This window comes from Fragaria vesca, linkage group LG4 (assembly GCF_000184155.1).
Source record: "Fragaria vesca subsp. vesca linkage group LG4, FraVesHawaii_1.0, whole genome shotgun sequence".
In the NCBI taxonomy this organism is placed as follows: domain Eukaryota; kingdom Viridiplantae; phylum Streptophyta; class Magnoliopsida; order Rosales; family Rosaceae; genus Fragaria; species Fragaria vesca.
Window position 1 is genome coordinate 17631970 of NC_020494.1, and position 25082 is coordinate 17657051.

Consider the following 25082-nt stretch of genomic DNA (forward strand, 5'->3'; position numbering starts at 1 on the left):
GCAATAACACTCAACAAGGAGGACAAAGAATATCTAACAACTTTAAGATCACAATGGATAACCTGATCATATATAATTCTTTAGGTTTGCTTTCAAAGTTTTTTGACAGTTTTCTAGTCTTCAATCTTTGTTTAATCAAAGAAAGTAGTACATGGATCATGCATGAATAGATGTTCATCTAATAACCAAGGACTCTTATAGAGAGAAAACTAATCTTTGATCCTCACAACCAATTAGCAAACCCAACAAGAGAAATCAAAATAAGCTATTCTTTTTGTGCAAATCCTCAGTGAACTAACAACCCAATGATTATTGTGTTGTGGTAGACAGCTACAATAAACACTACCAATTCTGCTTCTTGTTTTGTAGTCTGTTCCCTTCAGCCTAAACCCACACCCACTTCAACAACCTCCAGAGTCCAGACCTCAACCAGTTCTAGCAGCAGAATTAACAAATTCTGTTATTATTTGATTAGTGATCTCAAACCGTGAACATATTATATTTTCAATGCTCTAGTTTTACATTTACATATTATTTTTCACCAAGAAAAATGGACCAAGTTCATTAAACCATTACATGGGTCATATTTGGTTTCTGTCATCTCATGAGATTCATGCAGAGGGAGATGCTTCATTAGAGTTTGCCCTGTGTTTTGGGGACAAAGATTTAAGGCTGGGACTGGGGATATGTAAAATTTAAAGACCCAACAGATAGCTAAACTCCATTGATGGCCTCAAAGCATTAAAATCTCCATGTTCTGAAAATTTATAGCTTCCTTGTAAACCGTAGCTTAGCACATGGAAATATGGGAGAGAATCATTTCAAATATTTCCAAAACTCAGGACTGTTCTTATTTAACACAATAGAGGGAGACTGACAGATGCCCAAGCCAGCAGAAAAAAGAAGCTATTGGACTTTTATAGTCTCGGCCCAAGGTGAATGAATAATGGGCCCATTTAAGTAGGGTTGAACTGGGCTGGACCAAACTATAATGTGGCATAATATGATATCATCGACTATTTACCGGCCGGCGAGTTAATCCGAGATCTATCTATTTACGACGACTTGACCCGCGTAATCAATCTCTTTTTCGATCATACAAATTCGACATATGAATTTCCTTGTTCGCTATACGATTTTGTGAGAATTGACAGCCCTAGGTATGTCAAGGACATGAGACATATGCTTTCCTTCTTAGCCATGATTGAATGCACACCACAGGTGTGTATAAAGACCCAAGAGAGTAATGATGGTAAGTTATTGGACAAAGGCAAAAGCTAGTCTCATAGTTTCATACTTCATCCACCAGCACTAACTATAAATCTATATACCTTCCTTTAATTTTCCATCGAGTAAAGTGTGAATAATGAGTGACCCTCTTCCAAGCCACCGAGCTTTCTTCCCCTTTCTCATGCTCCTCTACTCAAGAGAGTCAGCTGTGTGTCTCCTCAGTATATCAATTTGTAAGATGTTTTGGTACGTAATACCAATTAACGGTAAAAATTTAAAATATAAACGAGTAACTATATAAAACGTATCTTGTTGGATTTACAAATAAATAAATTATATGACATTCTTGCTTGAACTTTGCGAGTGGGTGTTATGTGCCACCTAAATCGAAGGAAAATAAGGTGTTGGGGTCATTCAAAAGTGTATTAAGAACTCATATAATTTCTGTTTGATTGAAGTGAAAGGACCATTAGGGTTCCCAAGTCCAACACACTAGGGAAGCTAGATAATGTGTCACGGATATATTATACAATCACATTTCCCTAAAGTAGAGCTAGACAAGTGAGATTGGTCACGGGTCAAATCCTTTGGCCTTCATCTTTGACATAAGAAAATGTTAAACAACATGCTAGTATTATTGTAACAATTTGGATTTTTGTATCATTCTCTTTGTTTTTCTATCCTTGTTCTTTTGCACCACATTGATATTCTGTACTTTTCTTATGTTTAAGATGTAACTAACCAAGGATTAAGTAAGCATCAATTTCTTGGTAACAGTTAGGTTGGATTTGACTTCTATTCCCTTAAAATATGAACAATTCATGGCCTTTTTTTGTTATTATGCACTAAAAGATTAACAAGAACAACAACTACATAGTTATTTGTTTATTCTTGTAGTGAAAGAAAAGTTCAATGCCCTAATTACGTTTACTAACACTTTGTAATAACTAAATGCTAGCTTGCAACTTAAAACTTGTTCTGTTGTGCAAAGTTACATTTTACAATATAATAAGGCTTTCTTATAAAATGTGTTGTATTCATACCGATGAAGTTACAATCGGAAATTGGAATGAATAATACAATCAAGAGCCACTGATGAGCCACTTACAAGTTATAACAAACATTAGACCAAGTTAATCCATGAGGTCAATTTCCTAGGCCTACCAGGATCTCTTTTCTTTGACTATATAGTATTTCACCAAAATAAAAATTTTACTATATAAAGGCTCAGAGCTAGAAGCCCATTGATTATCTGATAAAGCTCATGCAAGTTAAGGCTGAGGTGTTTCATTTTTCTGGATTGTTGATCTGGTCATCAAATCACCACAAAATGCAAGTCACTGTAATCGACGGTCCACAGCATATTTCGAGTCAACACCCTATTAGGATAAGGAATCGTTTGAGACCTGCTTTACTAACCCACACAGATAGAGATCCAAACGATTTAATGCAGCCCAACAACTCCCTGTCATGGTCCCTAATTTGTGAAAGTTCAAATCCTTTTCATCAAAATTCATTTTATCGATATTTAATCAATTATCGTATCAGATCATATAATAAGTGTTGAAAGTTATATCGATATCGAAAAATCAAATCACGGCTAAAACGCCGACCGGTTTGACACTCACCGGTGTGGAACTCAACAAGAACGGTGGCTGGTGTATTCTAGTTCTACACATTTTGTTACATTGCATTTACAATTGCTTGTTTACCAATTAAGCTGGTGATGAAATTGGTTACAGAAATTTGTTTTTTTATATTTGTTTGTTATTAAATCTGACAAGAAAATGCCAAAGGGAAATTGACAAAAGGTTTTTGAAAACCCATGTATAAATATAACAAACACTTCGCAATCTGGACCATCCTTTTCTAACTGTTATGTCACTCTCTTCCCTGCTGGCCTCTGCAATTTGTTGAACTATCGAATCCAGCCCCCACTGCAGTAAAAACACTAAAAACTGTTTACCATTCTATTTTTATTTACTTATGGTAAATAGTAATTAGACATGGCTTTTGATGGAGACGTCTAATTGCCATTCCAAATATGACATGTTTCGGATTCTTTATGTTTGCACCGGATTTTAGGGTAGAAAATTCGGAATATGTCACAATTTAGAGTGTCGTATTACTCGTATAATATGCGAGAGTGAAGATGAAGATGAGTGACAAAGTAGCTTCTCTTTTCTTCAAATTTTGGATCAACTGCTTGTACAAGTCGACATCCTATAACCCGTGAAGCTCTAATTGATTTGTAGCCTTGAGGCAGGCACATGGAACATTCAAATTTGGCTACTTGCAATTTGAAAAGTGTCACCAAATTCACTATACTTGGCAATAAAATTCTCCAGTTGTTTACCAAATAACCACTTGAATCCAAAAGTCTCACAGTTAGGTCATTTTTGATTTGATCTCAATGGTGGTTAGGTTAACAGGTTTGAGTCTCCTTAGTGAAACAAATTGAAGGTAATGGCTTTGCAATGCCAGCAAACTTGAAGATGAAGCATCCATTCATCAAACCAACACAAACGAGAGAAAAGTAGGGTCACCATCATCATCATCTTCATCATCATCATGGGTTCTTCTTGTTGCAAATAGTAGCAGCTAGAGGCACATATATGTTTAAACAATTTGGATCCAAGCTTGGTCCTCTCTTCCCCAAGGGCATCAAACCCAACCACCCTCCCTTATAATTTAAACAACATGATGGTGAACAGCATTCAATACAAGTAGGTGTTTGTCTAATACCCACAAAAGAGTTACAAGCACATGAGTGTGCTTCTATTCATTTCTACAAGAGGTAAGATTGATCCAATTCCACAGCAGATTTACACCACCACCATTTATACACAGAGCAAAGAAAATACCAAAAGATCAAAACTTTATTTACACAAAAACAAGAAGAAGCAAGAAAAAAAGAAATTTTACAACTGTGTACTGTATGTTTGCTACACTGGCCTGTGCTGTGAGCCTGTGACACATGATTTGCCCAGAGAAAAGGGTAACGCTAGAAACAAGAAAAAGTAAAAGGGGGTGGGGGTTGTGGGTAATTATAAGCCAGAAAAGCAAAGGCAGAAACAACCAGTGAAACCCTTCTCTCTTTCTCTCTCTCATTTTCTTTGTACAACGGTGTAGTCAATTCAGTCCTTAGATCTTTGCTTCAACTCTTAGTAAAACAGGGGACCTGCAAGAAGAAGAAACAAGAGAAGACCCAAAAACCCAAGACCAGCAAAGCTCTCTTCTTTTTTTTGATGATTGAGTAGTGAAGCAGAACCCACTACCTCCTACCTTTCATACTATCAAAGCTCATACCTTTTTCCCTTTCTGATTAGAAACACCCTCCTGGAAAAATGTCCATGAAATCTATTCTGGGTTGGTTCTATAGTGAAAGCCATTAGCTATTTAGCTTTAGTTTCTCCCTGAAAATGAGGGAAAGTGGGGAGGTTAAATTAATTAAGTGCAGACAAAGAAGCTAAAGGGAGATACCCAAGTCATTATCTTTGTTTCTCATTGTCTTGTTGCTTGTGTTGGTCTTGAGAAATCAAACCAGAAAATGAGGAAGCATGGATGGCAGCTCCCTTATCATCCTCTTCAGGTATTAGTTTCAGAAATCTTGGCATTGTCTCATGATATATAGCTGAGAAGATTAAAGGGTGACTTTTGGTTTTGTTTATATGTGAAGGTGGTGGCTGTAGCTGTGTTTCTGGCTTTGGCCTTTGCTTTTTATGTGTTCTTTGCTCCTTTTGTGGGGAAGAAGATTTTTCAGTATATTGTGATCGGCCTCTACACTCCTCTTGTAAGCATTCATCTCTTAAATTTGTTTTAGTTTGTAGAATTTTTGCTTATTTTTTTGGGTTTAAGAACTGAGATCCGTGATTTCTCTGCTTTGGCATGCGAATTATGTGTTTGTTTTCTCCAATCTGGGTTCCTGAACTTCAGGGTAGTTCAATTTAGGTTGGTAATTTTCAATTTTGAAGTATGGTATGGCTGATAAGGAAAATGGGTGCTGGTCTTTTGGTCTTGTAAGAACTCCTGATTGTCTTTGAATCTGTGATGCATGAGTTTCAAACTTAATGTGTGGACAGAAGCGCATTATGAGTTTGTGTGAGGTAGAGTGATTGCTACAAAACCCTGTAGATGAACAAACTAGCTCAAGCAGAGTATTTGTGCAGCCATTGCTTTAATATCAAACTATTTGTGTGCTGATTTGTGGTAGTTAATTTGAACTTCAAGGAGTCACTCCATCACACTGATTGCTCTCTATTTCCATGGTTTGACCAACACTTTTGTTTAAAGTGAGAATTCATACCCACAAATATTTCACATATCTGGTGAATCGCTATTGCAAAAAGTATTTAGAAATGAAAAAGGGTATACTTAGATGACAAAAGATTAAGATTTAGAGATGTGAAATCTGGAGGTTCCAAATGCTGTATTTTAGGTGCCAATTAACAGAAGATATTTAACTTGTTATAAATTTGCATCTATCAAATCTAGTTCTATCACAAATGTCCTGTCAAGTAACATTTCTATTCTTTTCAGATTACATGTGTCTTCAGCCTATATATATGGTGCGCAGCTGCTGACCCCGCAGATCCAGGAGTGTTTAGGTCAAAAAAGTATCTCAATATTCCAGCCAATGAAAAGCATCCTAGAAGCAAAGATTCTAAACTTTGCGGGGAATCAACATCCTCAATGCATGAAGCTAATGATTCGACAGTTGGAGGAAGACCTCTGGACAAGGATACACTTGGCAAACTTGGTACTCCAAAAGCGTCCAACAGTGATATTGAAATGAAGGGTGCATCCTCAGAAAATTCGTCTTGCTTAATGTTGCTTTTATCTCCTTGTGCTTATATCTGCAATTGCTCCGGATCAAGTGAAGAATCTTCATTGCATCAAACGAGTGAAGAAGGCATGTTCTATTGCAGTTTGTGTGAAGTTGAGGTGCGTAAACGCTCTTAGATGCCCACATTCATGATTTACTGTTTTTCAATTTATAACAATTAGAGGGAAGGCATTATTTCAATGGCATTCCATGCAGATATTTGGCATTCTGCCTTGGCATTTCACCTAGGAGATATCCTTGAATTGATAATGATTGATTCACTTCAATTCTTCTTATAGTGTAATAAAAAAGAAATATAAAAGCTAAAAGTAACATGTCTAGAATGATGTACTGTTGGTATCTCCTCATGCTCACATGGTTTTTCCTTGATAGTGTACAAGTTTGTGTAATTCCAATAAATTTCCTAATACAGGTTTTCAAGTACAGCAAGCACTGCAGAGTTTGTGACAAATGTGTTGACAGTTTTGATCATCACTGCAGGGTATGAAGGATTTTGATTGTTGTATATTCTTTTCTTGTGCTTTCGTAGTTCCTCTAATGGCAATTACATGTTCACCGTTTTAGTGGCTCAACAACTGTATTGGTAAAAAGAATTATCGACAATTTTTCACCCTTATGGTTACCTCTCTCCTCTTGGTAAGCACATGTCTCCACTCTGTCTTTGTCAGGGTATTTCATATGGTCACATATATCTTGAGTATTCCAATGATTCCGTAATTTATCCACTTGCAGCTAATTTTACAATGGTCAACTGGAATCTTCGTGCTCATCTGCTGTATAATTGAGAGGAAGCACATCTCTGTGGATATATCTACAAAGTTAGGGAGCAGTTTTTCCTTGGTGCCTTTCGTCATTGTTGTGGTCAGTCTCTGCTAATATACCTCTTGTTTTGGATTAAGCCTCAAGTTCTGATATACCATCTAATTCAAAACAATTATTGATTATGTTGCAGGCAGTGTGCACCCTTTTGGCTATGATTGCAACCCTGCCACTTGCTCAACTGTTCTTTTTTCACATCCTCCTTATCAAGAAGGTAAGCATTGCAATTGCTTCCTGTAATCATTTGACATTTTCTTTTAGATGAATATCACAAATGGTTAATAACTGAATGTCTTAACACGAATCCTATGCAGGGTATCAGCACATATGATTACATCATTGCTTTAAGGGAGCAGGAACAAGAGCAACAAGGAGTTGGAGGTCAGCATAGTCCCCAAATGTCTCCTGCAAGCTCACTTACTGGATTAAGCAGTGCGAGCTCCTTTACTACTTTTCACCGAAATGCTTGGTGTACACCTCCGCGACTGTTCCTTGAAGATCAGGTAATTTGCCACCTTGCCACTTGCCACCTTGCCACATTAGTCTTTTAGTGCTTTCTCATTTGAGTTTACACGGAATCTTCAAAATTCATTGCCTCTTCAATGGTGGTGGATTCCCAATTGATGGACCATTGATACAAATTTCTCCCCCTTGGCTGGAGCTGGTATCTGTCTAAGCAGCAGCTGTGGAAAGAAAATACACAGTTTGGCCTGAAATTTATGCTGACAGCCTATTATTTAGGCTCGTTGCTATCTATAGGATTTTATAAGAAAACTATAATTCAGGGTGTCATGTTGTACTCTAACTATCATGACCCCTCTTGGGATATAGAGTGGAGATTCTTATAAATGAACTGGGACTGAGCATAGCAGTAGCATTCAGGTGAAAGATGAATGTAAAACAAATAGTCTGATTGGTTTTTCTGCTTTGCTTTCCTTCCAGTTTGATGTTGTACCCCCTGAGACTGCATCTGTTAGCTCATACGGAAAAAAGATGGCTGTAGAGGAACCAACTAAGAAGAAGAATACTGGAACGGTAAAGATAAGTCCATGGACTCTGGCAAGATTAAATGCAGAAGAGGTATCAAAAGCTGCTGCAGAGGCCAGAAAGAAGTCAAAGATCCTGCAGCCTGTGAGACGTGATGCTCCTTTTGGACTGGAAAGAGACAATAGCTTTGGCAGCAGTGGCCGCCGGATGGTTCCAAAGCCTGACAATAACAGAAGACGAACTACCAAACGAGTGCGCCTCCCAGCTGACCTTCCTGTGGAAGCTTTAAAAAAGGGCCCAGCTAAAGCTAGTGATAAAGGTTTTACCGAGACATCAACAAGTTTGGCCCCTCTTCAGCTTGAAGCTCGGAGTGCTTTCCAAACGAGCCGAGCTATGTCAAGCTCAATAGGGATAGCTGCTTCTTCTCCAGAGAGCAGTTTAGACTCACCAGATATCCATCCCTTCCGGGTGTCCTCATCAGGAGCAGAAGAGGCAAGGCGGCTTACTGGTCTGCCTGCTGCTATTGCAGCTGCTCAGAAGGGAATCCCACTGTCAAGGTCAACCAGTGATGGTGGATATGATGCATCGGGTGGAGAAGATAGTGACAGGGTTCCTCCTTCCAGAAATGTTGAAAGGTCAACAGCAAACTGGACTAGCCTTCTCTTTGGCTCTGAACAGGATGAAAGGGTTGTCAAACAGAAAGCAGCATCTTCTAGCCTGGCTAACAGTAGAAAGCTCTGAACAAATGTGTCATGATGAAACTTAGGGTCATTTTGATTGGTCTTGTCCAGAGGAGCAGTTCAATATTCTTTCATTTGTGGGCTGTAATCGGCCTTGAGATCGTACTTTCGAGGCTTCATGGCAAGGCATGGCATGCGCTGTATAGAAAATTGTATGATTTTGGTTTTAACTGGACACACTTTGTATCTTGTCTGAAGAACTTAATCGCAGATTGTGGTGGATTTCAGCGACTGCCTGAATGGCAAGTTTGCTGGCACAATTCTCATCCTTTTGTCCTGCGCAGTGTCTTTTGCTAAATGCGTTTGTTCATGGATAGCTTCGGTTAGAGATCTTGTTGCGGTTATTCAGGGAACTAATTACTGATCATAGTGATGATAAAAGATGGACCTGAATCCCCGGTCTGCTTCTTTCTTCTCTCCTTTGAACCATTCGAACTTAAGAATATTCACTCACCGGGATCAAGCTTGATCGTCACTAAGACTTCTGGTAGGTTAGGATACAAGGTTGCACGTTAATGGGAGAAGAACTAACCCACCCAGATTCGACCTAAGAAAAGTTGGCAAAGCAAAATCCTCTCAAGATTCACTTGACAATATTCTCGTTGATAACTTCGCCTGCTCGAAGTTTGGGAAGAGGAGAAGAAATGAGATTTTTGAGGAAAGAACATCATAATGATTTCTGCTGCAACTAAGTGCGTATTGAAGGCCAGAGTAAGATCTTTTGATAATAGTACATTGCAGAAACACTAATACAGATGGTTTACACAGAAGAGTTGTTAATCTCCAATAAACACTGGCCAGAGCATTCAACTTCATATTGAACACAGATCATATTGAATCGAAAAACTTAACCACAGATATTATACATTTCAAACCACAACACATCCTATGTACAAGTATCATATCCTTCGCATTATTCACTGTTATGATTACACCAAACACTACCAAGTAAAACGACTGCAAAACCATTCACAGAGTGCAACTAACCTCATCCTCATCCAACATAAGCAACCGAAACAACATGAGGAACCTTCCCATCATCAAAAGGCAGGCTCACATACTCGCTCGCAAACTCCTCCGCAATCTCTAACGCAAGCTCTCCATTCACAGCCTTGCAATACATATACAGCACCGTATTCGCCGCAGCATGATACAGCAGCACAACCATAACACCCATCGAACACAACACAATCATCACCACATTCCTCAATCCGTCCCGACTCCTCCACTCATACGAAACAGAGCTGCATAACCCCAAAACCCCACTACAAACCCCGAAAAACACCATCAGCCACAGCCCCACCCCTCGCATTCCCCTCATCAAATCCGCACTCCTCCTCAACGCGCCGAACCCCCAACGTGGCTCGACCACAGAAACTACCCCAGCTAGAGTCCAATTCACTTGCAGATACAGCAAAACAACCAGCGTTATAATCGCAACGACGATGAACAGCCCAACGAAATACGGCGAGGATAGCTCCATTTCCAATCCAATCATCTCGAAAACTCCGATAAACAAGAACAAGAACAGTCCTGCGACAACAGCGATTAGCATGAAGATGAGCTGACAAGCAATAACAGTACCGAGCAGCGGAAAAAAGGAGAGCCTGACGGAGTTGACGGCGGATAAGAGCTTGACGGGGCGGCCGTAGAAGCCGTGGAAGACGGAGTAGGTGATGGAGCCGAGAGCGGAGAGGGAGAAGACGAAGACGAAGAGGGCCAAGGCGAGGGCGAGGAGGAGGGTTGGTGAGGAGGGGAGGAGGGGCAGAATCGGAAGAGGTGAAGAATTTTTGGGAGGTTATGAGTGGATGATCGGAGATGAGGAGGTTGTGGAGAGTGGGGTAGACGGTGGATGAGAAGGAGATGGGGAGGAGGAAGACGACGGAGAGGGCGAGGAAGTGGCGGGAGTGGGCGTTGATGATGCGTCTGGTTTCGGTGAGGACTGCCCGCAAGTTTAGGGAGGGAGGAGATGGAGTTTCCATGGCGGGAGGAAAAAACGTCGTCGTTTTTGGGTGCAGGTGAACTGGTGAAGGAAGCGACGGAGGAGGAAGATGAAGAAGATGGTGGAGTTGGAGTTTTGTGGATTGAGTGTGAAAATGGGTTTTGGTTGTTGAGCTGAAATTGAATGGGTCGGGTCGGGTCATAGTCATCGGTCCCCGAGTCTGCCGGGTCAACCCAATGTTTTGAATGTTATATTTTCTTTTCTTCCTTCACAAACAAAAATACCAGACGCGACTCTTTTAAATGAAAAATTATTAAGAGTGTTTCTAAATCTACCCAATAAATTTCTAAATAGACCTAACACTTCAATTTTTGTCACTTACTTTTCTATTTACACCCAGCAAATCTTAAAAAAAAATCACCCAGCACCTCTTGATGTCTCTTTCTCTTCTATTACCAGAATTTTGTTTCATGAACAATACAATGATTATCTGGAGCAAACAATTCATTAAGGAATAATCAACTTGAGCTTAAATTCGCAAAGAGAATAAAAGGAAGAAACAATGTGAAAGATGTAAACTAGAGTGCTTGAATTTCGCAACCCAGTATCGACTACAATCTTATTTTGAAGCCTTACAAAATCTGGGTCCATCCCATTGCAACAAAATTTTCAAATGCTTTGTTGAGGAACCCTTATTTCATATATCAGAACCATTAAGGCTATGGGGTTCTGAGAAAAAACCCCAATTTTTTGCGATTGATATCTTCTACTATTGCTATGCAAGAGCCAACGCATCTTGGTTTGATTATTGTAATTGCCTTTAGAATTCTCTATGAAAGGACCCAATAAATCCAATGTATGTAATGGAGCCACAAACCCATTAATTGCATAACCTAAAAGAGAGCAATTTGCTGCTTGATAACGGAATAGAGAGAGAAAGTTTGTTGTTGGGTGTGTATATAAGGGCAGAATTGGAATTAAATGACAATTTTTCAGTTGTTGGGTCAATTTAGAAGTTTGCTGGGTACATTTAGCATCACCCATCATTAACCGATTTATTAGATTTTTTTTTTTTTTAGATTAATGAAAAACTTCATTAAGAGCCGAGCTCAAAAGAGCCTAGCAATTGCTAAGTCCATATCGTTACATTAAAAAAAAAAAATTCCCCTAAATCAGAAACAAGATAGACATGAACAAATCTCCTCAAAAGGAAAAACGCCGTCCCATTACTCAGTTTGATCCACCAGCATCAGAGGACATGGGAGACCGTCGTTTCTAAGTACAACAATCATGGACCGTGGTGGCTGGTGAGCCCATCTTTTCATACCCACAGTCTAGGAGGCAAGTGCGGTGCCACAGTGGGCGCGCCATTTGCTTCACGCGGAGCCGAGCTCCAGATGCAATCGGAGAAACCTGAACACAGGTTTCAGATTTGACTTATGATTGGGTAATCGCTTTACTAGATAGACGCATGAAACCTACTATGATTTCTGATTTATCTTGTACTCTTCCTATAAAAAGAGGCTCATATCGATGTGTATATCATACAATCAACAACACAAGACCTATTATACTATACTTTATTTCCAATTCTTTACGAGACTTGAATTTTTGTAGCAGCACCAAGAAACGTTCTAAAGTATTTTGAAGTGATTTTTGTAGAATTGAAGCATCGTTTGAAATACTTTGAATCATACGATAAATATCGAGAAATTCTAAAAAAATCGATCATCATAATGATTTATGTTGCAACTAAGTGCGAATTGAAGGCCAGAGTAAGATCTTTTGATAATAGTAAATTGCAGATACACTAATTGTCACATCCCGGGACCCGCTCCGCCGTAACACGATATTGTTCGTTTTGGGCCCACCGGCCCTCACGGTTTTGTTTCCGGCAGCTCAGGAGCAGTTTCCCAGTAGGTCACCCATCCTGGGATTGCTCTAGCATCAACATGCTTAACCTCGGAGTACCCATCCCCTCCGAAGCCGCTGAGCCACCAAAAGGCCTCGTGTTAGATTGGAGGTGGGTATGTACATATACAGCACATAACCCCTCTCCGTTTGGCCGAGGTGGGATATTACACTAATGCAGATGGTTTATACAGAAGAGTTGTTAATCTCCGTATGGAACTACGAATAAACACTGGCCAGAGCGTTCAACTTCAAGATTTGCAGACAATAAAAACATCCATTTCCCACCATTATGAACCCAGATCATATTGAACTGAAAAACTTAACCACAGATATCATACATTTCAAACCACAACACATCCTATTTACAAGTATCATATCCTTCGCATTATTCACTGTTATGATTACACCAAACACTAACAAGTAAAACGACTGCAAAACCATTCACAGAGTGCAACTAACCTCATCCTCATCCAACATAACCAACCGAAACAACATGAGGAACCTTCCCATCATCAAAAGGCAGGCTCACATACTCGCTTGCAAACTCCTCCGCAATCTCCAACGCAATCTCTCCATTCACAGCCTTGCAATACATATACAGCACCGTATTCGCCGCAGCATGATACAACAACACAAGCATAACAACCGTCGAACACGACACAACCATCACCACATTCCTCGACCCGTCCCGACCCCTCCACTCATACGAAACAGAGCTGCATAACCCCAAAACCCCACTACAAACCCCGAAAAACACCATCAGCGACAGCCCCACCCCTCGCATTCCCCTCATCAAATCCGCACTCCTCCTCAACGCGCCGAACCCCCAATGTGGCTCGACCACAGAAACTACCCCAGCCAGAGTCCAATTCACTTGCAGATACAGCAAAACAAGTAGCAATACAATCGCAACCACGATGAACAGCCCAACGAAATACGGCGAGGATAGCTCCATTTCCAATCCAATCATCTCGAAAACTCCGATCACCAAGAACAAGAACAGTCCTGCGACAAGAGCGGTTAGCAAGAAGATGAGCTGACAAGCAATAACAGTACCGAGCAGCCGAAAAAAGGAGAGCCTGACGGAGTTGACAGCGGATAAGAACTTGACGGGGCGGCCGTAGAAGCCGTGGAAGACGGAGTAGGTGATGGAGCCGAGACCGAAGAGGGAGAAGACGAAGACTAAGAGGGCCAAGGCGAGGGCGAGGAGGAGGAGGTGAGGAGGGGCAGAATCGGAAGAGGTGAAGAATTCTTGGGAGTTTATGAGTGGGTGATCGGAGATGAGGAGGTTGTGGAGAGTTGGGTAGACGGTGCAGGAGATGGAGACGGGGAGGAAGAAGACGAAGGAGAGGGCGAGGAAGTGCCAGGAGTGGGCGTCGATGATGCGTTTGGTTTCGGTGAGGACTGTCCACAAGTTTAGGGAGGGAGGAGATGGAGTTGCCATGGCGGGAAGAAAAAACGTCGTCGTTTTTGGGTGCAGGTGAACTGGAGGAGGAGGATGAAGAAGATGGTGGAGTTTGTGGATGGAGTGTGAAAATGGGTTTTGGTTATTGAGCTGAAATTGAATAGGTCGGGTCTCGTCGGTCCCCGCGTCTGCCGGGTCAACCCAAGGTTTTGAATGCCATTTAAAAGTAATAAATGATAAAATTATTAATAAATATTTATTAATGATAAAACAGTACATCTATTTAAATTCTTTAAAGCGTTGCCCATAAAAATAAAAAAATTACGATCTATGCCACTGACGAAAACCATCGAATTCTTATCCCTCTCAAAGCAAATCCACTCTCTTCCGTCTCTCTTCCAAATCCTAAATCCATTTCAGATCACCACCTGCTTCTCTCTCTCTCTCTCTTAAATCCGCCAGCGAAGAACTCTTCATCGTTCCAACGCTACTCCTCGACCTTGCCAACTACGCCGAATAAGGCTGGTTTCCGTTGACTATGCCATACCGCTGCTTCCGATGCGGGCGGAGGGTCAGGAGTACAATGAGCCTCAAGGTTTGGCTCTCTTTGATTGCGTTGAAATGTGAAAGATTGAATCGTATAGGAATATCACATTTGTTGCGAGATTGTGGCGCACTTCAAATTTGATAGGTTTCAGTTCAAATTTTCATGAATAGGCACTGATCTGTGATGCTTATGAATTGGTTTACGAGAAGAACCACATTGAATTTGGTTATGCACACCAGGTGCTTGATAAAATGTCTATGAATGAATTTTGGTGTTTTTGTTTGATGAGACCACAGTGGACATTGATGTGCTAGCGAGGGCTAACCTTCTCAATTTCTTGAGCAAGGAATGTGAGGAAAGAGATGCTACACGCAGCAAAGAGATGCGCATTAAAGATGAAACCTTAAGAAATATATAATTCTGCCCAGATTTTCAGTCAAATTCAACGGCAAATTGCGAGTAGCTCAAAGCGATCTAGGAACCTTGCCTTATATCAACGGAAAGCTAGAAGAGTCTAGCTTCCAGAACTTTTCGCGGATCATTGATAGCTATTTTGTAGAGGAAGTTATGACTGTCAGAAGGAGGGAAGGTCATTCTGCCGAAAACTAGAAAAGGAAGGAGAAATTATGTGAATGGGCTTTTGACTCCAACAAATTATGTGTTGCTGATACTCATTATATACGACTTCTACAACTTATAAAGCCAACACACATCCACATTATGGTAAGTCTAGCTTCCCTTCTAGCGGAAATATGTGAATGGATATCAGTTTGAGTTACACGTTGTTACTTTCTGTTTAAAACCAGGGGATAAGTTGTTCTTCCAATTAGGTGAGAACTTTATGGTTGTATAGGCACGTGATTGTGACATATGGTTGGCTTTCTAAAAAACCTACATAAACAACGCTTGATATTATTGTTGAAGGGCATCATCTGTCCTAATTCTCTAGCAGCTTAAAATGTACTTACATTCTCTTTCCATATTTATCTATCTATTTAAATGATTTATTTTATAGGAGAATGGGAAGATTGTGAAGACAGGTGACATCTCTTTAGCAGAGGCACTAGAGAAGGATGGATACGAAGCAATTGCTTAAGGTTGGAAAAACCAGCTACTTGGGCATGGTTCATTATGTGTGAACGACTTTAAATATTACATGTTAAACATATCTCCTTAGTTGAACATTGTGAATATGTGAGAAGGATATAGTTGCTAAGAATCCAATAGGCAAGGTCTTATGACTACAGAGAGGTCAACCATAGCAATCCCATTTAGTACTTTAAGTTTCCATCTGTACTCTGAGTTTTTTATTTTTCGTCTATCTTAGAGGTAGTACTTAAGGTTAATTATCTATGCCTAATAAATAGTCGACAGTAAGGATAGAGGAATTGTATTTTCCTCATTTTCCATGGTATATAAGATTTGAGTAGCTTTTCTATTACAAAAAGAAAATCATTGGATCAAGAGCTTGTTGTCAATGCTTTAACCTGTTTTGTAAGCAAGCAACTTGGCTCCAATAAAACAATGCATTTTGAATGTCTTATTTCTATTGTCCATGGATAGTTACATGGGTAGCTACATAGATGGATAGTTACATAGATGCATAGTTACATAGATAGTTATATCGATGGATAGCTACATGCATAGTTACATTGATGGATAGCTACATGCATAGTTACATTGATGGATAGTTACATGCATAGTTACATAGATGGATAGTTACATGCATAGTTGCATAGTTACATAGTTACATGTATAGTTATATAGATGCATAGTTACATGGATAGTTACATGCATAGTTATATGGATAGTTACATAGATAGTTACATAGATAGTTACATGCATAGTTACATGGATGTATATATGGATAGTTACATAGATAGTTACATAGATCTATAGTTACATGCATAGTTACATAGATGGATAGTTACATAGATAGTTACATAGATGGAAAAAAAAAGAAGAAAAGAAAGATACATATTTAGATACAAATGCAGTTACAATAACTGTTTTAAAAACCTAAGATTGGTATTAATTATAAACCATACCCCTCAGCACAAGGCCTCCCTTAACAAATCGCTGGCTCGTAAGTACAAAGTCTATTTCTAATTTCAGATTACCATTTACATGGCAATGCAACTATCAATGTAATTGTGAATATAAATAAACATGTCACCATTTTTTGACTTTGCTGATTTTCTGTGACAAACAGACTAGAATGTGGAATTTTGGTCATGTATTACATGGAGAAACTTTGCAAGCAAAAGAACATGAAGAAGACGCTAACCAAGGGTGAAGTTTTGAAGTATAGAGCTCAATTGGTCAAGTCGTTTATTAACAATAGGCACAGTTGGAACAATATCCATAAACAGTTATAGTTTAGTTTCAGATAGGAAAGCTTGACAGATCATACATTGAGATAAGGGGCAGTAGGTTGAGGAAGTTTCAGATTGTTTCATCTATTCTTTTTGAATAGCTACATGAAAGATTCTTTGTTTTGTAACAGGTAATGTAACTATCCATATAACTGATAATGTAACTATCCACGAAACAAAACGGTTTTGTAACTGGCTAAGTAACTATTTATGTAACTTGTTTAGTTAGTGGCAATTGAAGTAACTGGCAATATAACTAAGCATTCATGTAAATTTTCATATAAATGATCATGTAACTACATGAGTAACTAGTCATGTAACTACTCAAGTAACTTGACAAGTGACTGATTATTTGCAACGTGCCGCTGCACCGTAACAATAGACCGACTATGTAACTACCTACTTAGGTAACTTGACAAGTGACTGATTATTTGCAACGTGCCGCTGCACCGCAACAATAGACCGACTATGTAACTACCTACTTAGGTAATTAAGTAACTACCATATGTAACTACTTAAGTAATTGGTCATGTGATTCGCTATATATGTAACTACTTAAGTAACTAGCAATATAACTAGCAATGCAACTATCTATGTATTTGGCAACGTAACTAGCAATTTGTTTAGTCTCGCTCTGGTACTATTCTTCAGAACCTTTTTCTTCCTCTTTGGCATTTCTTCTCCTTATGTCCTTACTTAGAGATGGGAACACATGCATCAGCATTCCTCTGGCATTTCTTCTCCTTATGTCCTTACTTAGAGATGGGAACACATGCATTAGCATGGTCGGGAGGATACAAAAAACAAAACATATGATGAGAAGAGCATCTCTGCAAGGATCAAGAAATGAGTTAGCTAATAGTTCATATCAACAAGGACATTAAATTTCTGAACACCAAGTACATGAACTACAAACTTAATATCATCATTCCATAAACTTCATGATCCCAATTCACAACGAGAAAATGGAACTAACACAAACAACATCACAGAATTGTGTTCCTGAGCAGTATGCAGATTTACCTTGATTGAGAACAATACAACCGTTGGATCGCTATGATTTTCAATCAAAGAATAGAGACATGATTTTGAACAACTTTTGTGAAGAAGCTGTTCTGGAATAAATCATAGAAGTGGAACTTTTGAGCTGTTGAAGTTGATTGGCGGGAATGACTTCCAGCAGAAGTTTTCAGCTTACAACTCTCTCTCTCAATTCAAGTTGATGGACCAGAGATTCATCAGAGCTCCCTCAAAACTCAAGAGCTTAAAGACTAGATTAAAACTTTACACTTCGAAATCACCAGGAAGAACAACCATGAAATCCAAAACAAACAGGGTACCAAAAAAATCCCAATACTAGAAGCAATTCAGTTAACTCTAATCCAACCCCATCAAATTCACAAACCAAGTTCGAATTTTTATCACTCAATTTTACAAAACCAAGCCGACCCTAAGCACAAACATCCAAGCAAAACGAAAATCAAAGATTAAATCCCACAAAACCCAAATAACATAAATAAGCAAATCCACTAATTCTCAACACAAAACGCAAAAAATTCAAGCTAAAGCAACACAGTCACATACCAATTCGAAGCGCTTCACCTCGGCCGAAACCGTCTTGGAGACGCAAACCTCTCCGAAACCGGGTCCATGTTCTTAAACTCCTTGTGGTTTCAAGACTAGAGCTCACCTTCACCGGATCTATCGCCTACCTCCAGTCCATTTTTACCGGATCCATCGAATTCCAACGTTGGAACGTTACCGATTTCGACCAATTCTTCGACAACAACCAGATCTGATTCTTCGACAACTCCGAGCCCAATCACATCCTTCTTCTTCGCCGCCAACAACTTGGCCAGGATGAAGACTATGGTCCTCACGTTTGGTCTAGATGCAGGAGAGAGAGAGAGAGAGACGACGAAATTAACTGAGAGAGAGACGACGAAACTCAGAATGAATAAAAAACATCTGATATTAGAGAGAAGGGTACAATGGTCATGTAAAAATGTGAAAATAGACATTTTTATCATTTAAGATGTTATGAGGTGACTATTTTATCATGTAACATGTTTTAATGATGACCTTTTTATCAAGTGGAACATTTGAAGACTATTTTATCATTTGTACCTTTAAATGGTAGTTTAGTATTATATTCTCTTTTTTCTTTTCTTCCTTCACAAACAAAAATATCATACGTCAAATGAAAAGTCATTAACAGCTTTACTAGATAGACGCATGAAACCTAGTTTATGTACGCCTGATAAATCTACGAGCAATCTATAGTATGATTTCTGATTTCTAGTTTGTATAAAAAGAGGTTCATATCGATGTGTAGCTATTCTATTATATTTATTTCTAATTCTCTACGAGACCTGGATTTTTTAGGACGATTAATTGTAGCAGCACCGAGAAAGGTTCTAAATTTGTAGACACTAACATTTTGAGGTGATTTTGTAGGATTGAAACATCGTTTGAATCATACGATAAATATCGAGAAATTCTACAAAAAAAAATCGATCACATATTGATATTGTCCAAGACTTAGAGGTCTTGAATGATCTTGATCAATAACCCCCAAAAAAAAAAACGCACAATAGCAAAATATTACCATGAATTTAACATTGGGCCTGGTTGTGCATTGGGTGAGATCACTAAGATGAAAGCCTACCCAAACAAAGAAAACTGAACCTGAAAAACTTCCCGTCGAGTCGTTCGCCTCCAAACAGCTTCTTCTAATTCAAATAAGTCAATTCCCAGGAGCAAAGAGTGATGGAGAGCTACAGACAGCAAAAGATACAGAAATTGGAGGAATTCGTCGATGGCCGCCTCAAACCTGACCTCGTTCAAACCATCGCTCAACGGTAAATCAAATTCCAATTTGCTTTGATCAACTGGCGAAACACAAGCTGGTTTCAATTATTAACTTTGCTCTGTTAACTTTTCTTATTGTTTATGCAGGGACAAGGTGTTTGAGAAGCAAAAAGTTTTGTATCCTTTTTTTAGTGTAATTTATCTCAGAATGGTTAAATAGTTGTTTGCAGCCTCATTTGGTGAATAAAAATGTTTACTTTGACTTGGTTTGAGCTCGGATCTACGGAAGAACATTGAGAATTTGGAGAAGAATAGTGTGACTAGTCTTAGGACGATGGTTAATCTTGGCTCTGAAGTGTATATGCAAGCTGAAGTGTAAGTCTTCTGTGTTCTTGTTCTTCTGGTGCTCCTGTTGTTGATGCCTTGTTATCACTCATGCTTCTTGTGTTTGTGTGCTTTCCCAATTTGCCATTGTTAAATTCTTGATCTTTACTTAAAGGTTCTTCATTGTTTACTTTTGTTACAAATAGTCGATTATTTCAGTGAAGTTAGTGTTGATGTTGTTATCACTATTAGTCTCGTTTCCATCCTGGCAGCTATGGTCACGGGAATTTTCTTTCTATGTGGTGCTGATGAGGTTTCGTTTACTTTCTGTTGTCTACATGTTTGCAGTCCAGATACACGCCGCATATTTGTAGATGTTGGACTTGGATTCCATGTGGAATTTACCTGGTCCGAAGCTTTGAGCTACATATCTCAAAGAGAAGAGAAGTTAGAGAGGTACGTGCTTTTGCTTTTAGGTGTTGAGAGTTGTTTCTGTATTGGAAGAATTTGTTGTAATGGGATGGCTTCTGTCAAACCGAAGTGAAATGGTTGAAACCAAATCAACTGTTTTACTACTTTGGATTGGTTCAAAACTGGTTAAAAATTATACTGTTTTTCTACTTTCGTCCTTCTCTTTTTCTGTGAATGTGCTCAATGTATCAAACCACTCATTGTAGGGAGATTGAAGATTATACCAACCGCATAGCCTCAATTAAATCCCACATAAAGATGGTAAGTTCACTTCAAGTTGAATGTTGCCTTTTCATTTCATTATTATGGTTTTTTCTTTCGCTCGATTATTGAACTTGAATAGTGCTGAATGTGAAGGAGACAATGTCTTTTGCAAATAGGTGTTTTTAATAACGAAAATCTTGGTTCCAAGATGGAAGGTAAAAGACAGATATGTTGGATAAGGCAATATGTTGTGAACAAGGGGATCTAGCCTTCAGTTTTGTCTTTCTGGACTTTTAGATATCTTTGTCATTTTGGCGTACACAAGTAGCATACGCTGCTGGGAAGTTTTGTGTTGCCTTGATCCAGTGAAAAACATATTAGTCTTTACCTTTCTGGGTGATGAGAAAAGCTATCTTATAAAATTGCTTGCAGGTATGCGAAGGGATTCGGGAATTACTCCAGCTTCCTGCAGAGAAACCTGTGCCAGAGCTCAACTTTTGACATCAACAACTTATTTACTTAGTTGTATTTTGATGTGCAACTGAAGTAAGCTGTTTACAATTTCATGCATAACCTTGTAAGCTTTTCACGTCATCAAGTTGTGCTAGGAACATATTAAGCTGTAGGAACTATCACTCGTGATTCAGTAAACGAGCCCATTTGAGGTGTGTAAAATTAAAGTAGCCTATTTGAGCCCATTTGAGTCCATTTGCAAATGTATGTGTGGCTCGAGAGTTCCAAAAGTTCCTACAAGGTTTAAAGTAGCCTTGCAAAATTACGAGTAAACATTTATCTTGCAACTTACAACTTACAAGCATTATGACACAATATATTAGTACGAGTACTGGTTATATAGAAAACATTATAGACAAGGGAAATTATTATTTGTACTTGAAACATCATCTGTTTTTTGTTCTCTTTTAATCTCATTGGTCTACGTGTTTTATCTTTATTTCTTATTGGTGTATTTAATTACTTTTTTTTTTTTTCCACCCCGTGTTGGTTCCCACATGAATCTGAGTTATATTATTGGCCGGGTACAACACCTGGCAGTGCCACGTGGTGTTCCGGGTATAGAGAATAATTACTAAGACAATTCTACATTCTCCTTCCGCCGGAGCCGCTCTCCCTCTGGCAGTTAAAAAAGACAGCGGCCACCGGTGATCCAAGATTATAGTTCTCAGCAAACTCTCTGGTGTTAAAATTTTGGCGCCATCCTGGAGCATACACTGTTTGCCTTCCCAATTGGCGAAACAAAACCGAAACAAAGCGATGGATCCCAATAGATGGCCTTGGACTTTCATAGCTCACAATCTCTTGGCCTGCATGAGTTGGTGCGTTTACATAGTATCTTGCTGGTATTAGAAGTAACCCAATTCAACAAAGTGGATGAAACGTAGAAGTACTCACCGAAGCTTGCTCCAGTTGTTGCCGGAATATCAGTAACCAACCTGAAAAAACATGTAAAGGATGAATACCTCAATCATCATCAACCTAGCGTAGACATATCTAATTCTGAAATAAAAAAGAAAATTAATCAATCAAAATGAACGGATGCATGTTCTTCTCCTTTACACATATCCTTCTTGGTCTAGCTAGATCGTTTCCTTAGAGTTCTTGCCATCTTGACTTGAAGATGGAATTCGAAACCTCAAAAAGCTTAGCATGCAATAATACTACGTATCAGGGCTTATAGCTCATGCTTTTGCTCTCTCCTATGCGTTTGATAACTAAAAAGAGGGAAAACAGAGCAATATTACCAATGCAAGTATTCCTTGAGGTTGGGATCACTTGGACTGGGCGCATCAGGATCTACCATGACCTGCAATAAAGTATAAATGGAAGCTGTAGGCTAAATAAACAAGACAAAGAGCATGATATATGCATGCAATATACAGATGGGTATATGTATGCAAGTAATTGCTTACCAGAGTGTAGAAGTTCCTAAGATCATCTCCGCCTATCTGAACTCGAGGTCGGTTGATAACATGAGAAGGTTTAAGCTCACAGCCACTGGTAACCTCCCTGTTATTACTGTAAGTCATCCTCAAAGACACAGACTTCGTGAACGGCTCTATAACATCTCCTATCACTCTCCCGACGACAAGAGGCTCCTGATCTCTAGCCCTCGCCATAGATTTAAGCATTAACTGAATTGAAAACACAAGCCACCGAGTATATATAGCCAAAAGCTGATACATGGATGATGTGTATATATCGCTCAGTTAGCTGTGTGTGTGTGTATATATATATATATATATATATATATAGCAAGGTTTTGATAAGAACGAAGATTCTAGCCTTTGCTTTTTGGTTCTGTAAAACTCCACGACTATATCATACACGATTTGGGTTGTGAACTTGTGGCCTTCGTCTTCGATCAATCAACTTCTGTTAAAGTAAAGCCAGCTTCGAGTTGTGGTGGACCAGTAGCCATGGCTTCTAACACTGACCGCCACTCGAATTGTTCGACCATTGTACTCGGTGTCAATGTCTCTGCTAGATGCTCCTGAGATCTTTTGTGGTTCATCATTTGTTCAAAGATTAAAACAGAAGTCCAGAAACGAAATGAAGATTTGTACGGATCAAACCCTAGGACAACATATATGAAATTTTCGAGGAGCGAATATGATCAGTGATGCATGTGAAGGATGTACTACCTCTGCTGGCTCCATATGCTTGCTGCTCAATCAACACCAGAAGCTTAGTGAGTCAGTATCATCAGCTTCTTGAATGTTTGTGACAGCATCAGATATTTAGATGCAAAGCACCAGGTGATTAGACAGCAGAGAACCTTCCCCATTTGGAAAGGGTTTGCTTTGTAATGGTGGGAACCTACAAGCTAGTCCTTGTTGAGTGGGATTATTTGTATTCGGGATCTTTCCGGATTCATAAGTTGTTTTCAGGAATGGAATATATTCCAGTGTGGTTTAATAGCTCTCGATCAATCTTTGTCGGTCGGGGCATTTGTAACTCAAAGTATACATGCAACCTTTGAAGGCCATGCCAACAATGTTGTTTAATCGCTCTCAATCTTTATCAGTCTTGGCATTTGTCACTCAAGGCATTCAACTTTTCAAGGCAAACAACGTGGTTGAATCACTCTCAATCCTGATCAGTCAGGGCATTTGCATGTAACTCAAAATGTTCAATTATTCAAGGTCGGCATACCCCAATGTCATTTGGTACAGTGACGTTACTAAAATCTCGATGATTGTGGAAATATCGACCATCCGAAAAATAGATATTTCGGTGGAAATTTTGAGAAAGTAACGATATAGTCAAAGTTTCGAAAAACTTGATCGCAAGATAGTTATAAGGGTAGTTATAATTATTGCCTGTATTAATATGCTTTAATATAGAAATCTAACAGAAATGAATCATGGCAGTGATGGTCAGGGCGTTCCCCTTTATCCTAGGGGACCAGGGTTTGAATCCCGACCCTAACTCTTTCTGTTTTATTCAAAATGTTTGGAATTTGGGCCCACTTCGAGACAAGATACCGAGAATTTCAAAAGAATTTTGAAGATTTCGTAAAATATTGCGATATTTCGAATATGTTGCACGATATGTTGCTTGTACCCCAATTAAGTTTCGACAATATCGCCAATATTTCGGCGATAAATTTGATTTTTCAGTCCTTGGATCGAGGTCTTGAATTCGACCAAGGGTTAGTCGGTCTCACCGGCCACCTTGTAGAGAGGGAAAGCAACAAGAGAAAGCATTGTATATATATTTTTTTTGTTGCAATTCTATAACTCTATAAGTTGTTTATCGACTTTTCTACTGACAAATAAAAGTATTGACATAAGAGTGAACAAACTAACAAGTCAAGAGACTTCGATTCATACAACTAAATACTTTGATGTTATGCTTAGTTACATGTTCTTTTTGTTCTTAAGGTATCGTTTCAAAGAAAATTTATTTTTGCTATCGAAAGCTCAAACTTGAAAGTTAAAACCCTAGGTAGCATATCTATCCTATTTCACGTAATGATTAAATTCCTTAATGTTGAAAAAATTGTCAAAATTCAGTCGCTAGGTGCTATTTGGGCGGAGAGGGCATGCATCCTTACTTTAAGAAATTTTAAGAAATTGAGGATTTCTACTATTCTACATTAGTAGATGACTTCATTTAACGATCTCAACCGTTAATCCGGCCTTTAGATTCATATGCAAGAAATATGTCTACAAAATTTCAACCAATTCCATAATCATTTGGTCATTCAAATAACGTCAACAATTGTACGCCGTTAGATAAAATTAAAACGAATATTGTGTTAATCAAATGGTTAAACGTTTTTCATTTTGGCTAATTTTTTGTAGGATTCATATATGGGTAAGTAACTAGGGAATATAGAGTCCGGATCTAGAGAAGACCTCCTTAAACTCTTAAAGTAAGGATGTTTTTAGTTCTAGCATGTATTTTGACAATCAAAGCCAACCATTCCCTAGTTACTTACCCACA

General features: G+C 38.9%; 4 protein-coding genes across 5 annotated transcripts; 2 read left to right on the forward strand and 2 right to left on the reverse strand.

Moving 5' to 3' along the window:
• Positions 1–4355: 4355 nt before the first annotated feature.
• On the forward strand, positions 4356–9003 carry LOC101295994 (probable S-acyltransferase At1g69420-like). Its single transcript, XM_004297222.1, has 9 exons — positions 4356–4822; positions 4910–5023; positions 5770–6174; positions 6489–6557; positions 6641–6712; positions 6809–6937; positions 7029–7109; positions 7210–7398; positions 7838–9003. Exons 1-9 carry the CDS (start codon positions 4781–4783, stop codon positions 8621–8623), a joined length of 1887 nt encoding a protein of 628 aa, XP_004297270.1. The 5' UTR covers positions 4356–4780; the 3' UTR covers positions 8624–9003.
• A 413-nt stretch (positions 9004–9416) lies between these two features.
• LOC101297830 lies at positions 9417–10620 on the reverse strand. The gene is made up of 2 exons (XM_004298360.1): positions 10355–10620; positions 9417–10323 (listed from the first exon to the last, which is right to left on the reverse strand). The coding sequence occupies exons 1-2, from the start codon at positions 10602–10604 to the stop codon at positions 9617–9619; spliced, it is 957 nt and encodes a 318-aa protein (XP_004298408.1). The 5' UTR covers positions 10605–10620; the 3' UTR covers positions 9417–9616.
• Positions 10621–19449: 8829 nt separating this feature from the next.
• LOC101296280 (protein UXT homolog) lies at positions 19450–21525 on the forward strand. 2 transcript variants are annotated; one of them, XM_004297224.1, is made up of 6 exons: positions 19450–19666; positions 19764–19793; positions 19890–19991; positions 20289–20396; positions 20618–20672; positions 21048–21525. In XM_004297224.1, the coding sequence occupies exons 1-6, from the start codon at positions 19575–19577 to the stop codon at positions 21114–21116; spliced, it is 456 nt and encodes a 151-aa protein (XP_004297272.1). In that variant the 5' UTR covers positions 19450–19574; the 3' UTR covers positions 21117–21525. The 2 variants fall into 2 exon arrangements, with proteins under 2 accessions (XP_004297272.1, XP_004297271.1); XM_004297223.1 differs by lacking the exon at positions 21048–21525 and having other exon boundaries at positions 20618–20983.
• Positions 21526–21603: 78 nt separating this feature from the next.
• Positions 21604–22762, reverse strand: LOC101296766 (protein HEADING DATE 3A-like). The gene is made up of 4 exons (XM_004297225.1): positions 22544–22762; positions 22376–22437; positions 22026–22066; positions 21604–21937 (listed from the first exon to the last, which is right to left on the reverse strand). Exons 1-4 carry the CDS (start codon positions 22760–22762, stop codon positions 21714–21716), a joined length of 546 nt encoding a protein of 181 aa, XP_004297273.1. The 3' UTR covers positions 21604–21713.
• Positions 22763–25082: the final 2320 nt, after the last annotated feature.